The sequence below is a fragment of the Lagopus leucura genome, unplaced genomic scaffold, assembly GCF_019238085.1.
Source record: "Lagopus leucura isolate 7727_CA_CO unplaced genomic scaffold, USGS_WTPT01 Super-Scaffold_73, whole genome shotgun sequence".
Classification (NCBI taxonomy): Eukaryota; Metazoa; Chordata; class Aves; order Galliformes; family Phasianidae; genus Lagopus; species Lagopus leucura.
In genome coordinates, this window is record NW_024962252.1 from 94969159 (window position 1) to 94984732 (window position 15574).

Consider the following 15574-nt stretch of genomic DNA (forward strand, 5'->3'; position numbering starts at 1 on the left):
GCTGGGCTACGACATTCCCTGTCTGGGAAGGGGAATTTAACTACCAACCGTAAGAATTACTAGAGAAATAAGGAAGAAAAACACAAACAGTACTGTAGGTTACCTGTCACGGATAACAGGAAAAGCGCCCAGGAGGTAAATACATGGAATAAACTACAACCAGCAAAAATAGTAATTATCTATATATTTACACATCTACACATTTTCCAAAACGGTGGCGCAGTGCATAGTATTTTAATGACAAATAAAGAAAAAGAAATGTCACGTGAGGAGCTTAGAATTAAAACAGGCAAGTGTAGGCAAAGGATGAAAAGAGACTGAATAGTTAAATTTGGTAGTTCTGCTTTCTAAAATAATTTCCGTATATTTATACTACAATATAGGCTAAATTAAAAGGATTATGAGTTTAGGCCTAAAGGCTCAGTGAATGCTTATTATCACTATTGTGTTAAGCACCAGTGATGTGCTTGGGACTATACTAGACAGCCTCAGCCCCGAGCGATTGAAAGTCTAAACCAAAAAAGGATAAAACAAGGTGCGCCGAACGATGCAGAGCAATGCTGTAATTTGGAAATCTCCCTATAACATACACAACAAAAAGGAGAAAGCTTTTAACTAACTATGTGAATTTCATAGAAGAAATGAGCCCCTAAAAAACATCTCAGAAAATAGAGACGGCAAACTGACATTAGGGAGCATCCTGGAAGAACGTGCAGAGACTTGGAAAGGAAATGAATGGCATGGGAACGTTACTGTCAGAACCAGGACTTACAGATGTTACGGTAAGAAATTAGATGTGAGCTGTGAGCAGGATGACTTTTCATAACGTGAAACTCGCACAGGAGAGCATGCTGCAAAAACTTAAGGGAACAGATGTCCCCTTTAAGTACCAGAATCATTTTCACGTGTGATCGGTCACAGCAGCAGTGGGAACTGAGAACTGCAGGTGTGTGTCTGGAGGAGGAGAGGGATGAGTCAAAGATGACCACTAGTGGGGAGAGGCCAATTGAAAAGAAGAACAGAAGGTGGAACTGGAGGTAATTTAAACTTAAATTCTGCAGTGATTACTGACGCAGATAAGAAAGAAAAACTGTCTCAACTGCATTTTCGCTTTCAATGTATAGAAAATCCCAAGGGAAAAAAACTCACTGAAATTAATATTATTTACCAAAGAAATAATTCTAAGATGTGTTAACATGTACGTCTTCCCAAATTAAAGAGAACTGAATGTTGTTTACAGGAGCAGCTTATTTGAAGTGTTACTTTTGGTTTTTCCCTACAGGGAAACAGCCTGTAATAGCTACCACAGAACAGCTATCCCACAGCTGGCCCTGAAGTTTGTGCTCCTCTCCCACAGTCAGTGCCTTTTTAGCCCACAGCAGAAGTGGCTTAAACTAAACTGAAAATAAAACAGTCTATAAGATCTATATAAGATGTTAGTCCAGAACAGCTTATCTATCTTAAATTCAAGCTATAGCTCTTTTCAAAATATGCTCCGATAGCTTCATTTAAAAGTTTTTATCAAATATAAACTGGATTCAAATATTCTAACATATATGAAATAAAAATGAAATAGATGAAACGCCTAAGAACGTAAGACAAACAAGTGTCAAGTGGAGAGTCAAACTGTAAACCTATTCTAACTTGTAGCTTACAATTCTACCTGTAGATGGAGAATTTTGATTTTTTCTTTGAGAAAATAGTCTCTAATTTGATCAGTAGTCATCACAACAATTTAAGCAGCATCTGCTTGTAGTTAAAAGCTTACAATAAAACGCTTAAAGTAGATTAAGAAATGCCTATTTGTTAACACTGCAGACAAAGTAAAATAATTGCATTGGAGAAGCATGCAACAGCTACAGTTTCCAGAACAGGTTAAAGTTTTAGTGGTGACAGCCTCAAAGCTCTTCCATTTTAAAGACCTAATTTAATTGTTATATTTCCTAGATTATCAGTTTCGATGTGAAAATACTAACCATACTAAATAATGCGTTTTTTTCTCACTAAATAATTAATACTTGTTTTTAAAATGAAGATGGGTCATTTTTCTCCCTTACATTTTAAACATGTCTGTTTCTTTTCATCTACCTGAAAATGCATTTAATCTGAATAATTATTTCTTTAGCAAGTCTGAAAACCACGTAACAAGAGAGTTCAGAACTTTACCTCCAGTTTGCCATGTGCACAGCCTAACAGCAGTAGGTTGGCTCTGTCCCTTTCACAGGAAATAGGAGACCAAGGCCATGCTCCATCAATAGCTGCTGACCACCAGCAAATGGCCAAATCTTGCATACAGTTTATTGCCAGGTGACGTTTCATCCTCCTACCTTCTAGTCCAGGTATATCAGTGTAAGAAATCTGATGGAAGAAAAAAATGCAGAAAATATTTAAGGTAGTAAAATAGCACAGGGGGAGCAATTGGGAGCATTTACTTTGCATTTGTGAAAGAGAATCCATATATACACAAAGGACTGTGCACATATATCTCCATATAGGCTGTCTGTAAGTGTGAAAAATATCTCCTTAGACAGAATGAGACATGCTTACACTTTTATCTGCGGGGAGGGGATTGGGAAGGAAAGGAATGTGAGTTAAGAAGGAATTTACTGCAATGACTCCAATCAATACCAAAATGTACAGTCATGGTTGCTTGACAACATCGACCTACACGCAGGATTTAAGCTTAGCCATATTAAATGACAAGTTCTGCCAAGCTGACCAGAGAGCTAAGGTTAGTGCTTAAGACATAAGCAAATATTAAATACATTCTATGCTGTTTGAGCAAACGTGCATCTTTCTTTCTCTTCCCTAAATTAAGGCACACACACACAAATATTCGCTTTGTAAGAGAATATATACTTTTCTGCATAATGTGGATGAGCTACAGCATCATGCGTAAAGTTTATGCAGCTCTGGAGAATTGTGCCTCTTTCTCAGGAAGGATTTGTGGAATTTATTATTCAAACTCTGTTATTTTGGAGCATGGTTATTTGAAAACATGAGCAGTGCACCATCTGGGTGACACATGCCAAGGAAATATAGATTGCACCGCATTTCTGCTTAAGGAATTAATGGAAGGTTGATAGCTAGGGGAGAAAAAAAACTATCTTGCCATTGCTGGTCAGCAATAATCGAACCACTTTCTGGGGATTAAGCGCATGGCTAAGCCTACTGGACCAGACACTAGCAAAGGGCAGGGGGTCTTCTTATCAGAGAAATGCTTCTGGAGCCAGTCTCACTACATGACAGATTGCTTTCATATTCCTGTCTGCAAGGCAACAAAGGATGGCAGTAATGCGATAATGCCAGAGTGCAATGGGTGTTAAGAACCCGTTGCATTTATGTATTGTATTTAGTAAATAATCAGGCTCATCCAAATTGTGATCTCACCACTCAACCAAGGCCATTAAAATCAAGGTTAATGCTTTAATAATCCTTTGCTGTTTTTTATATGGTCAAAAAGAACCCTTTTCTATTTGCATGGTCATAATATTATTGACCTCTTCATCCCCTGAATACACATCAAAAGGAACTGAAATCAAAGTAATTACCAATGTTGTTCTCTCACAGTAAACATTTAACTACTTGTACTGTCTCCTGCTTCAGTTAATTGAAATGGATTAAAAGTACATAGATAGGAAAAACTTACAAGAGGTCAATATTTTTAGAATATACCGTACTATTACCTGTCAAAATTCTATTTAAAAGAATAAACATAATGCATACTGAAAAGGGAACAGATAACTGCTGTTTGAATTCAAACTGTGTACAAACAGTGAATTTGGAGACAATACACTATCTGGGGATGGAAAAACACAGTACTTTCACAGATATTAATTAGAGCTGTGCTGCAGTGTGTACTGGTCATAACAATTTCACATTTAATAGCAGCTGAGAATCTTTTGTTTACCTGTCTTTACATTTTGTAATAGACATGGTGATCTCAAACATGGACTGGTGCCAACGAGGAAAGGCAAATGGCCACAGTTGTTTTTGTATTTCCCTGTACTTTAAGACTATACTGATTCACATAATAAATCCTCCTTTTTGCAAAGTGTACATAAAATCCAAGGCGTTGCAATTTAGAAAGGTGAGGCTGGAGGAAGCAATTCTTCCATTTAGGTATATACTGTGAAAAAACAAACTTTTGGATAGACATTAAAATAGAAGGAAAGCATAGTTGACTTTCTCTCACTATTAGTAGCACTCTGGCAGTCTAGCACTGCCTGAAGTTCCCTGTCAATTTTACCCACATTAGGCTGGACACCAATCAATGTGAACTTGCATCTGTCCATGTTCTAAATAAATTAAAATCTACATATGACAGACATTTAATTACATTGAAACATATTACTGCTAGCAAGCATTTTCCTCGTTTTAAAAACAGAAACTGAAACCCAAATACCGCGTACCTTTTTCAAAGCTGCATTGAAAGTGAGAGGCAAAGATGAAAGCTATACTCAAATTTCCTGAATCTTTGTTCTACATTTTAATCCTATGGTAGTTCTATACCAGTGCAAGTTACCTTCTAATTTGATTGCTCTTGAAAATAATATCAAGACTAAGGAACTGGGGTTTTTTAAAGTGTGTATTGTTTGCACATTTGCAATTGAGGAAGATCTTTTGTTTCTTTTTTTATTATTGTTTCTTTTGTTAGTAGATTTTGTAAGTTTGACCAGCAGCAGCCATGAAGAACTCTAATTCAAATGCAGAGCGCTGACATAATATTATTTCAGTAGTGAATAATAGTTTCTGCTGGCTCACACTAGTGCACTTTTGAAGATAATAAAAATTATATTTAGCTGCCTAACTAGAAAGCTTCACATAAAGGAATATTCAATTAAAAAAAATGCAAATGCCTTTTTTTTGGCTGGCAAAGAAATAATCCACAGTGATTCCCACTGATTTCAAGAGAAAGCAAAGTTCCTGTTGAACACAGAGGTGTTTCTAGAAGCTCAGCTGTGTGAGCAAATAAGTGAACGTAACAATCCTATTAAGGAAGCCAGTAGATATTTCTGGTTTCCTAGGGCAGAGACACTTTTCTATGGATTAGGCTTTCCTTCTTTCCCAAGGAAAAAATGGCAGAACCATGAGATCCAAAACGGACACAGCAATACCTAGAATGAAAATATATTTTCTAAGTGTAACTACAGTAAGGAGCTACAGCCCTTACAATTAAATGAAGGCAATCTTCAGCTTACCACTTTCTTAGTTAGAGTTTACAGCTATTAAAAAATAAAAACCACAACCACCTGCCAACCTTGCTTCTAAGCACAGCCTTAACAAACACTGTAGGCCAGGCACAAGTGCACATCATTTTAAAGTAAACTACGTATCAGCTCAGTTCCTGGTGAACAGTGAACTGTCTCAAATCCACGTTATAGAGGCAGGATCAATCTCGCAAACACAAATCATTGCTGAAAAGAGGCCCTGAACTGAAACAGCCTGGAAAATGTTTTAGATATTCATCCTAGCAGAAAATATTTCTACCAAGCAAGTTAAAATGTAAGATGGCAAAACTTAAACATATTCTTAAAAATCTTGCCTTGAAGATGCAAATTCTCTACGTGAGGAACCAAACTACTAAGGGGGTGCCAAAGGGAAACCGTTTGCTAGCACAAGTTGTCCTTAGTATTTATTCAGTTTTAAATAAATACAAAATCACTCTTTTGCTCACTACATCTTTCTACTCTTCTTGACCAAAGGCTTGCCACTTCATTTTTCTTGCAGTGAACGGTATGTAAAAATGTGTTCCCTTTATGTGATTATTTTGTTATACTGCTGTAGTACCGAGCACTTCCACCTAAGGTCAGAGTTACGCTGTCCTGAAGCCAAAGAGCTTTAGTGGAAATAGGATATGCCTACATAACCCAATCCACCCAAGAAGCAGCAGAATTTTGCTTGAAATGAATGGGTTTCTACTGACACCCAAACCAGTCAGTTTAAATGTGACTGCCTTTCTGCTTCTGCTGTGACTGTGGTATAGATACACTCATACATAAAAGGCTGGAACAGGGGGCATTTTAATCTATGCTATATAAATGGGGAATTGAGATACAGAGACATTAAGTCACTTGCTTAAGGTTATATATATATATAATTTGTCAGTGGTGAGAAACTCAGCTCCTGTATTTTGAGCCCTATCTCAGCAGCTTAGTTGCAAAACCAACTCTCCTAACAATATGATTACTGTAAGTAGAAATTAAGACTTGTGCAGTTACAACAGCCTCAGACAGATGACTGAATAAACACGGCCTCACGAGTTTGTGTATATCAGCTGAGCTGTAGTAATTGACCATGCGTGCATTTTTAGCCCACAGCAAACAAGAGGCAAAACACATTAGCTTAAGTCTTTTACACTGAGCTCTACCATTACAGGTTTTACTTCATGCCTGTTAGATGCTGAGAATGTGCAAAGGGTCAGTTACTGCTGCTCAGCTGACATGAGGTAATCTGTTAAGCAGGGGTAACTCAACTGTGTGTTGAGCCCTTAGCCTAAATAGAACCGAGCAGAAAAGTGGATTCCTCTTGGTAGTTTTAATTCATTTAACTCAGAATGCCATGTATTTTATTTTTTTACTTTCCAGTAACTGTCAGTTTTAGGATTTCAATTGTTCTGATCAGTTATATAAAACTTCAGCGAGTGCCAGTGATTCATTATGTAACATTACTGTAATATAGACAGTTACTATTGACAGCAATACCTTAAAATCCAAACAAGAGAGTTTCTCATGTTTTCTTCTGTTTACATCAGTAGAATCCATCTTCTTTGTAAACTGAATGAAACAGAGTTGGTTGTAGTCCTCAAATGACAAGATGATGAAATTGTCCGAAAGAATACCTGGAATAAAAAAAAATAATGCCACCGCTATTTCTAGGAACAAAAGAAATTACTGAAACCTCCACTGAGACACTGCAAAAAGCAATTCTTTCAAGACACAGTCTTAAATGTTACGCTGAAGCCTCTGTAATCTCCTAAAAGACATCCATGTGTCATCCTGCCAGGACCTTCTTGGAAATGAGAAATAAAGCTTAGAGAGTAGTCAGATTACATAACCCTGCATAAATTATCTCACATCAAGCTACTGCTACATTCAGGTATACGTTTTATGCCCTTCCACATCCATTTTCATCACAGTTTTTTCTATAGTAACATTTTTTTCTATGGTAACATCCACCAGTGCTCTGGAAGGGCACCTAATGCAGCACTGCCAGTTTTGAGGATGATAAAGGCAAATTAGCACTTGAGGTGTACCTGGTGTTTTGACACTGCAGGTCTGTGTCTGTTACATACAGAATTATGCTTCAGAGAGGTTATGTACTTGTTGAAAGCTTAACTTGTGGGTACCTGAGCAACACAGAAAACCAAGATGGAATGGATTCCCTTGAAGTCTGAAAAAGTGCAGTGGAATGGTTCAATGTAAAACTGATTAACAGACCAAAATAGTTCAATATAAAACTGATTAACTAATTTGACAATGAAAATTAATTAGACAATGCTATCTAGGATTTTTCCCAAGTGTTATCCAGTTATTGAAACACTGCTTACATTTAAAGAGATATTTGAGAATGAAATGTGCCATCAGGGTAACTAGTACCAGATTGCTGAAGAATTGTTAATGAGAATCAGGATTAATGTAAAGCTAGCAAGCTGTTTTCAGAAAGTAAACTCAGAAACTGGAAAATGCTAGGAAAATTGGAACTGGGTTTAAAAAACAAAATCCCTGCAGAACAGCCCAGGAAAAAAAAAAAGCATTTGTGACAAATATCCTAGATTTTTGAATGCATTTTTAATATCCTTAACTAGTTTCTGTCAGCAGCTGAGTCTTAAAGGTAAGCACTGAATACTGACTATTCAGCTGTGCTTTGATTTAGCCTGTTTTCACAACCAGTTGCATTTTCCAATGGTCATGTACTGGCACAGCTCTGAACTATCCGGTGTGCAAATGCCAAGGGGTAAATTTAAAGTTCAAAAATTGCTTTTGAAATTTTACATTAACACTACCTTTTGGGGAAAAATAAAAAGTCATCAAGTATCTGATGTTGGGAGTTAGAAGCTATAACTGAGCTCCTAAACACACGTGAAAATTCAAAGTCACTGAGTGCGTAGCTGCAATATGTACCCAATTAAAATATTTTTTATATCCTCACATATATACATATATATATATTGTATATATGTATATATATATATATATACTGTATATACATATACATATATATATATATATATACATACTGTATATATATATATATATACAGACACAGCGTACATTAAAGATGATCTACAGCACACATCCAGTGCTTCCATAACTTGCTCTGATTGAAGAAAAGAAAGCGGGGTTGGAAGATCCCTGGGCAGGTGTGGATGAGACGAGCAGCGCTGTGATTTACAGCAACCGCGGCTGCGGGGCAGGAGTGGAAGGAGCAGGAGTGCAGTGCTTGGCCATGCTCAGACCGCCCGGCTGTGCAGCCAAAAGGCTCTGCTGGAGGACGGCACGGGCTTGGGGCAGAAGACTACACACAGATAAGATACATGAGGTGAAAGATAAGAAACTACAGAGGGGTGATGCACATCTGTTATTGCTTTAATAACAATAAAATAAACGTGTATGATTCATGGCATAAACACTGGAAGGTTCTGTCGATATTTTTTTCAACATCAGAAAAGCAAGCTTAGAAATTCTGATGCCAATTAGATCTATGTGAATGCAACTGCGGGCATAGTCATGCCATTATTCAGAGAGGTGCCCTATATTATGCTGCTGGGTCTGATTACCCTACAGAGATGGGCAGTGCAGACAATATCCTACGCACTTACTCAAGGCCTCAGTGCCACAAAACAAAGTGACAAATACTGCTGTCTTTCAGGAAGGCAACTTTTTAATAATTTCTAATTAACTTCTTATAAAGATTATTATTTTACCTACATGAAAGTAAACTTTAAGAGAGCTTTAGTGGAGGCATGAGGATGATAAATGTAATCTTAATTCTGTGCTTCATGCATACAATCTGACTTCTATTATTCTACATATTAAGAGGGCATGCTACTCTGAGACATTACAACGTCAAGGTGGTAGATTTTAATCCTTATCCATTTCAACATATTCATGTTATATATATATATATGCATATATATATATATACACACACACACATTATTTTCAAACACATTTCTTGTATTAAAAATCAAATTGCTTTTGAACAAATCTGATTCCAATCCAGATTTGGAAAGATAGGAAATGATGCTGGATTAAAGTTAATTTATTCTAGGACAACTTTATGTCTTAGCTCACAGTGAGGTGAGTTCGGTGTAACAAATTGTATTTTGAACACCATTTCTGTGGGTAAAAAAGTATCTACTTTTATTGTTCATTAAAAAATATATATTACAATGACAGGTAATTGGAGGTTTTTTTTTTTACTGAACAGAAGAAGCCCTGTTTCACCTTCAGATGTGGACATTAATAAACACTTGAGTAAGTGAATAAAAGGATAAACTATTACATAACCTTATTTATAGCAGTTTGAGTATATAACTGTAGAAAAATGTATTTGTTGCTTTATTATAGTGTTCAAATTTTCTAAGCAGTAAGGTTTTTTTAATTGTATTTATATAACACTCTAACACAATGTAATGCATTGTACAGATAACTTAATTATTTACTATTTATGAAGTAGTAAAAATTTAGAAGAGAGGGTAAATTCTACATAAATTCTAACAAACAATTTCAATGTGGGTATCACTGAAAGCTTTGACGCTTTCCTACTTTTTGCCACCTTCAAATATGAAGTCCTCCCTCTAGAAACAACAGGGAAAAAGATCAGACAACCGAGTAGTCTGCTAACTAGGGGAAGAGGGAAAAAAATAAACTCATGATGCTAAGTGCATTCTACAACTTCATACAATAAGTGAGGTTAGGGTTCATTTTTACTGGATCCAAAAGATTCAACTAACATAGTTATATTAATGATATTTTTCAGGACTAAACTTATAGATAAGAAGGACATTGTGGGTTTCTTAAATAGCCAGGTCAATAGACAATAGATGCCTGAGTGTGGTTGAGAAGAAATCATTAAAGGTTAAAGCTAAATCTAGCATATATTGATATTAAAAGAATGTAATTTGGACCTACTTTTTAAGAATTTGGAAGATACTGTGAAATTCCCTACTCTTGATCATGCAGATGCCAAGATACTGACTTCTGGTTGTCAGTGGAGCTAAGTAAACACACATTAAAAAAGCTATAGTTGTATTTAAATGCTGTTAAAAACAGGTACCTTTTTTTCCCTTTGCACTAAATAAAATCTTTATAATTAGTCATTTGTTAATCATGACGGTGAGATGCTGGAAATCCATAAACTAAACCAGAACACCTCCACCTAACTAATGTTATCCATTATATTTTCTAATAAAATATTTTAATAACAACTATTCCATGTAATTAATCAGTTGGGTAGAGTTTCTTTCTGTTCCATTTTCCCACTTATGAAATAAACAGAAGTTCAGATGGCATGTCTATAGCTATTAAAATGTGTAATTTTAGAAACCTATTCAGTATTTGACAAGCCTGAAAACTTTGATGTTAACTATTATTCTTAAAGTGTTCTTAGTCCTGAGGGTTGTAACTATGGCATTACATGCAATTACTTGTTGTGTTCGCAAGTCCCCAGTGGCAATAATTAGTCTACCTGTTGACATACTGTTTCTCTACTCCATTGTTAATGTAGGCAATTGATTTGCACGTGGGTGTAATTACCATCGCTGATGGTGTCGGAGATGAGCTTCCCCACCAGGGTCCTGTCAATCATCACTTTCTCCAGCTGTGGCCCAGAAAGGCTTAGGGAGACCAGTATACCCGAATGAAAGAGGAGCTAAATCCAAACAGTGAGAAAACAAGACATCAAGAATCATTAATAATACGAAACGTTCCAAGGTAGGTATTAGCAGCTGTTACGTAGCAATTTTATTTTCAAAATCATGAAGACTTTTATCTTAGATGTGAAGATGTCTTATAATAACCCTGAAAGCTTTTTCAATGAAAAAGAGAGGTGTAATATGACACTGAATCATGTGGCTACAAGAATTACAAATGAGTAACAATTGAAGATGGTGCATGCTGGGTCCCTAAGTGTTGAATACAATGTACTGAATTTGCCTTCTGAAAAACAAAAGTAAATTCTGTCCTGAATGTGGGATAAATTGATCACTCTAAACTGTCAAGAAATGATTCATCTTACATTTCTTGCTTTTACTTCTTCCACGTCATATTTAAATGCTTAATTATTAATTAATTATACCATTATTTGTTAAGCATTTAAATATGCTTTTATTTAATGCTTATGTATTATTATTTACATGCTTCTGTATATGGATAGTGGGTCAAGAATTTCCAATACACTCAATAATGTGGGGCATGCTGCAGTTTTCAGCTACTGAACTTGAGACACTGTAAAAGCCATCCATAGACCTTCAGAGTAAAATGTTTTTCTAATGTGTTCATACTGTCCCTGTCACCACTTGATTTCACTGTTAAAAAAAATGTAACAGCATAGCTTGCAATAAAAAAAAGCACACAAGCTTACACTTCACGTAGTTTTATATTACTTTCAGAGATTATAAAGAGCACCTTTTTGCTAAGTCCAGTTATTTCTGACCATTTGTATGCTGTTTAACTTAAATAACGGAACTCTACCATTCTCATAGGTCTGGGCTCCTAATAAATTCATATACTCCCCTTCACATATCATCAGACACGTCTCCCTTAGAAAGAAGAAACTTAAACTACTGGACAGAATATTCAGAGGCTTCTCTCAGTGCTAACTATTTCTGCCTAATTAGTGTCAATTACATTATACGTCTAATCTCAAAGAATAAGTCACATATTTATCAGCTCTTCCTGATGCCAAGTCTTGCATGAGAGAGATAACGCACAGTAGGAAGTGTCACAAAAAACATTACTTTCTGCATAATTAACTCATTAAACTTGATAACTTCCTGAATGCAACTATTAGAACAAAACCATTCACAACAAACACCAATCCTCCCAATCTTGAATGGTATTTACTTTGCCAACTTTATTTCAGTATAAGAAAAGCTTTCTAAGAAAAATACTGCTTTCTTAGTAACAAGGTGAAAGATGTTATCAGGGTTTTTAAAACAATCTGACCATATAATTGTTTATCTCGTTCCCAAATTTGGGCTCTGCAAAAACCTTGATGTAAAAACAATGAAAGATTTGATGAAAAATGACTTTGATCTTCACAGGCAGTACTGCAAAGAGATGAGCATTTTAATTTATCACCTAGTTCCACCTCTGATCCCACATGCTGCAGGAATAGATGACCTCAGTGTAGAAGTTAAAGACATTTCAGATCAGCTCTAGCTCCTGGCATATGGTTGCAACTCTGAAGGACTCATCCTGGCAGATGGGTTCATTTCCCTCTGATCACTGAAAAAAAATTAGTTATCACTTCAGCAGAGACCACATCAGCCTAAAAACTGAGCAATCTTTTCTGGCAAAGGATGCTCTGAGGATAAATGACTGAAGAAATATAGCAGGGACTCAGCAAAGGCCAGAAGTAAGCAGTTCCAGCTCTTCTGCCTAAAAGCAGATTTTTAATAAAATCTCAGTACTTTTTTAAAAAACTTTCAACTAGTGAAATGATTGTCCTTGCAGTAAAATTTGGCTGTTGGTTTCATGCTATAATTCTGACACAAATGTAGTTGCAGCTTAGTTTTTTTAATACAACACACCAGCACGAAAGCACCAGGCAAAGTGCACAAGAAAATATAATACTGGGAGAGATGAGGTGAGACACCACACCTCCTCTGTCTTTTTCATACGTTACAGACAACAATAATATAATTGATCTGAATCTCCTTTAGCTTATGGATACATTACAGTTATTTTTTCCTCTGTTTCACATGGTAGTGTTTCAAAGTCAAAAGGACAAATATGTCATGCAACTCCGCTAGAGCAATGGAAGTGCTGGAACCAGAATGCAGCAATCTAATGAAGTTGCCTCAGTTCCCAACTGTTTAGCTATGAAAACTGTCAACTCTACCTATTTTGTTATTACTTTATTTCTGTGCTCTCTGCAGCAAAGAACAGGACCAGCATATTTAAATAGATTAGTTGCTTGCCCTAACTAATATTTTCAATCAATGTTTTTTCAAGTCTATCTTCCTGCCAGCTCACAGTAGTTCGAAAACAAATTCCAGCAACTTCTGAAATAAAAACAAAAAATACCTATGATATAAAATTAATTTGTTAAGAACAAATGATTTCTTTTCCCATCCTACCAAAGTCTACATACACTGGTTTGAAGCACACACATACACACACATACAAATATATATATGTACGTATAAAGTGTTTCGACATTCTCTGTCATGACAGATGTCCTTTAAGGTTTTGTCCTAGTAAAAATATTAGACACAGTTACACTCATGCAGCTCTTATTAGAGTCTTTCAAAACTTCAATTTATCCTCACGTTGAAGTTAGATTAGATAAAATCGCAATTTATTTCCAACTTGATAATGCAAGTCTAGCAAGGTCTGACTATGGTTAGCTATAAGCGTCCAAAGAACATAGTTGAAAAAGTGAGGGTTGAAACACAGAAGTTGACAAGCTACTGTGCAAGAAAATAGTTATCAAGCAATATTACATAAATATGCTAAGACAAGCAGTTCTAAATTTTCCAATGAATATCAGACAGCCAGAGAAGAAAAAACACTGCAAATCCTTCAGTATTATGCACCGATTGCTAGTGCAATCACATACTCCCCATCTTGCATCTTCCCCACCACCTTTGCTTAGGAGCTATGCTCTACTTGCAGAAAATGCTTCTGTCTGGGTAGGAGAGTGTGAGTTGTTCCCATGCTCAGTCTCCTTGCAAAGGCTGAGGAAAGTATACTGGAGTCAAACCAGGAGGATGGCCTTGGTAAATCAGAAGTACGTAGACTCCTGGTTTACCTGACAGAGTAGGGATAACACACGGACTCTCTCCAGGTAAAGCCCAGAAGAAAAGTGTGTTGTGGTCTGTAGCCAGCCATTACACTAATGAGTGAGCGCATTACGGAATGAGGCCATGTGTTTGTCATTCTGCTGACATTTAATATGCCCATGCAGTATGCCGTGTAGAGACATGCTTGCAACTCCTGGCTTGAGAGAAATAAAGAAATACAAGGTTAGGCTTCTTTAACTCTTACACGTTTCCAGGTATACATTTACTTTCTGCTGATATGTTCACTTTCTTCTGATGATGTAAGTCAAACCTGTTACAGAGCTAGAATGGACACCTATGGAGACTTTTCCACAGTGAATGATGAGACTCTCATATAAACAAAATTATAGTATGTTCATCCTTCGTTTTACACGTATGAAACTGGTCGCTGAACCAATGCTAAGTATTTTCAATACTGCATAGAAAATAGGTTAAAAAAATTAGTTTGATGGCTTCTATTTTTATTTCCTTTCCTCTCCCTTTTTACTTTGCCAGTAAAACATTTCTTCCTATTATTCTCTGCAGAACTTTGAGATGTTTAGGCAAAGCTTAATATTCAATTCAATTAATTTTTGCTATAATAATTTACTTATCATGTCTGGTATTACATTTGTGCTCTACAGGTTTAAATCCTTGCCTCTAGAAATTTTAGAGTCCAAATCAAAGACCTTACACATGACCTTGTAATGGTAGTATTTCTTAGAATCATAGAATCCATAGAGTTGGAAGGGAACTCTGGAGGCCATCTAATCCAACTCACTTGCAGTGAACAGGGACATTCTCCTCCTTTTAAAAATCTTTCTGATTAGAACAGAGGAGTCTTTAAGAGAATCCTTCTGAGAGAGGCATTTCAGAACGAAAGAATATATCGAAGGGAAAAAAAGTGATTAACTGGAATTCAAGACAGTCTATTCCAAGTATAGATGGTGACATGACAGAAGTTACTAAGTTCAGTACATAACATACATATGAAGCAAACGGTTAGCTGCAAAATAACTACTTTGACATTTCTCAGATGAAGCCATAATGTTTGCATCTGTCTTTTACAATACATGAATGCGATGTTAGAAAGTAATACTAAAACTTTTCTTACAGGATAAATAATATTGGGAAATGAAAAACAAACAGTTAGTAGAAAAGACCCACAATTAAAATGTTACAATGCAGAGAACATATTTCATAAAGTTCTTGAAGTTTGCCATGAAACACAAGCAAATATTTAAATGAAGTTGTAACACATTATCTTTTATCAACAATATTCTAAAAAACAAAATATTTATCTGCTCGACACTAGTTCAATTCCTTATACCCTGTGTGCAAAGACTGCCACATGATAATAAGATCTAGGTGTTGTACATGTACTTGTGCAGTTAAACTCATATTCTGGTGGATGGGAGCAGTCCAATGATAAGCATGAATGAATGTAGAGGAAATGGGAAAGACTGCAAACTTGGCTCACACACAGATACACAGCATTCCAACTCTAAGAAGTACCGCTCAGGGGAATTGCTCATCATTACCAAGGAATAAAAGCAAATGTCAAAGGCGTTATTTATACCTGGC

The 15574-nt window shown here is 36.1% G+C and overlaps 1 protein-coding gene across 1 annotated transcript in view; it reads right to left on the reverse strand.

The window, feature by feature from the left end:
• Nucleotides 1-15574, reverse strand: part of LOC122182159 (WD repeat containing planar cell polarity effector) — a gene marked incomplete at its 5' end in the record, with an annotated part of 134427 nt that overhangs the window by 68424 nt on the left and 50429 nt on the right. Inside the window, 3 exons of the mRNA XM_042875218.1 lie at nucleotides 2167-2358; nucleotides 6705-6841; nucleotides 10761-10875. Of these exons, the coding sequence (XP_042731152.1) occupies nucleotides 2167-2358; nucleotides 6705-6841; nucleotides 10761-10875 (444 nt within the window). The remainder of the gene's footprint in view (nucleotides 1-2166; nucleotides 2359-6704; nucleotides 6842-10760; nucleotides 10876-15574) is intronic.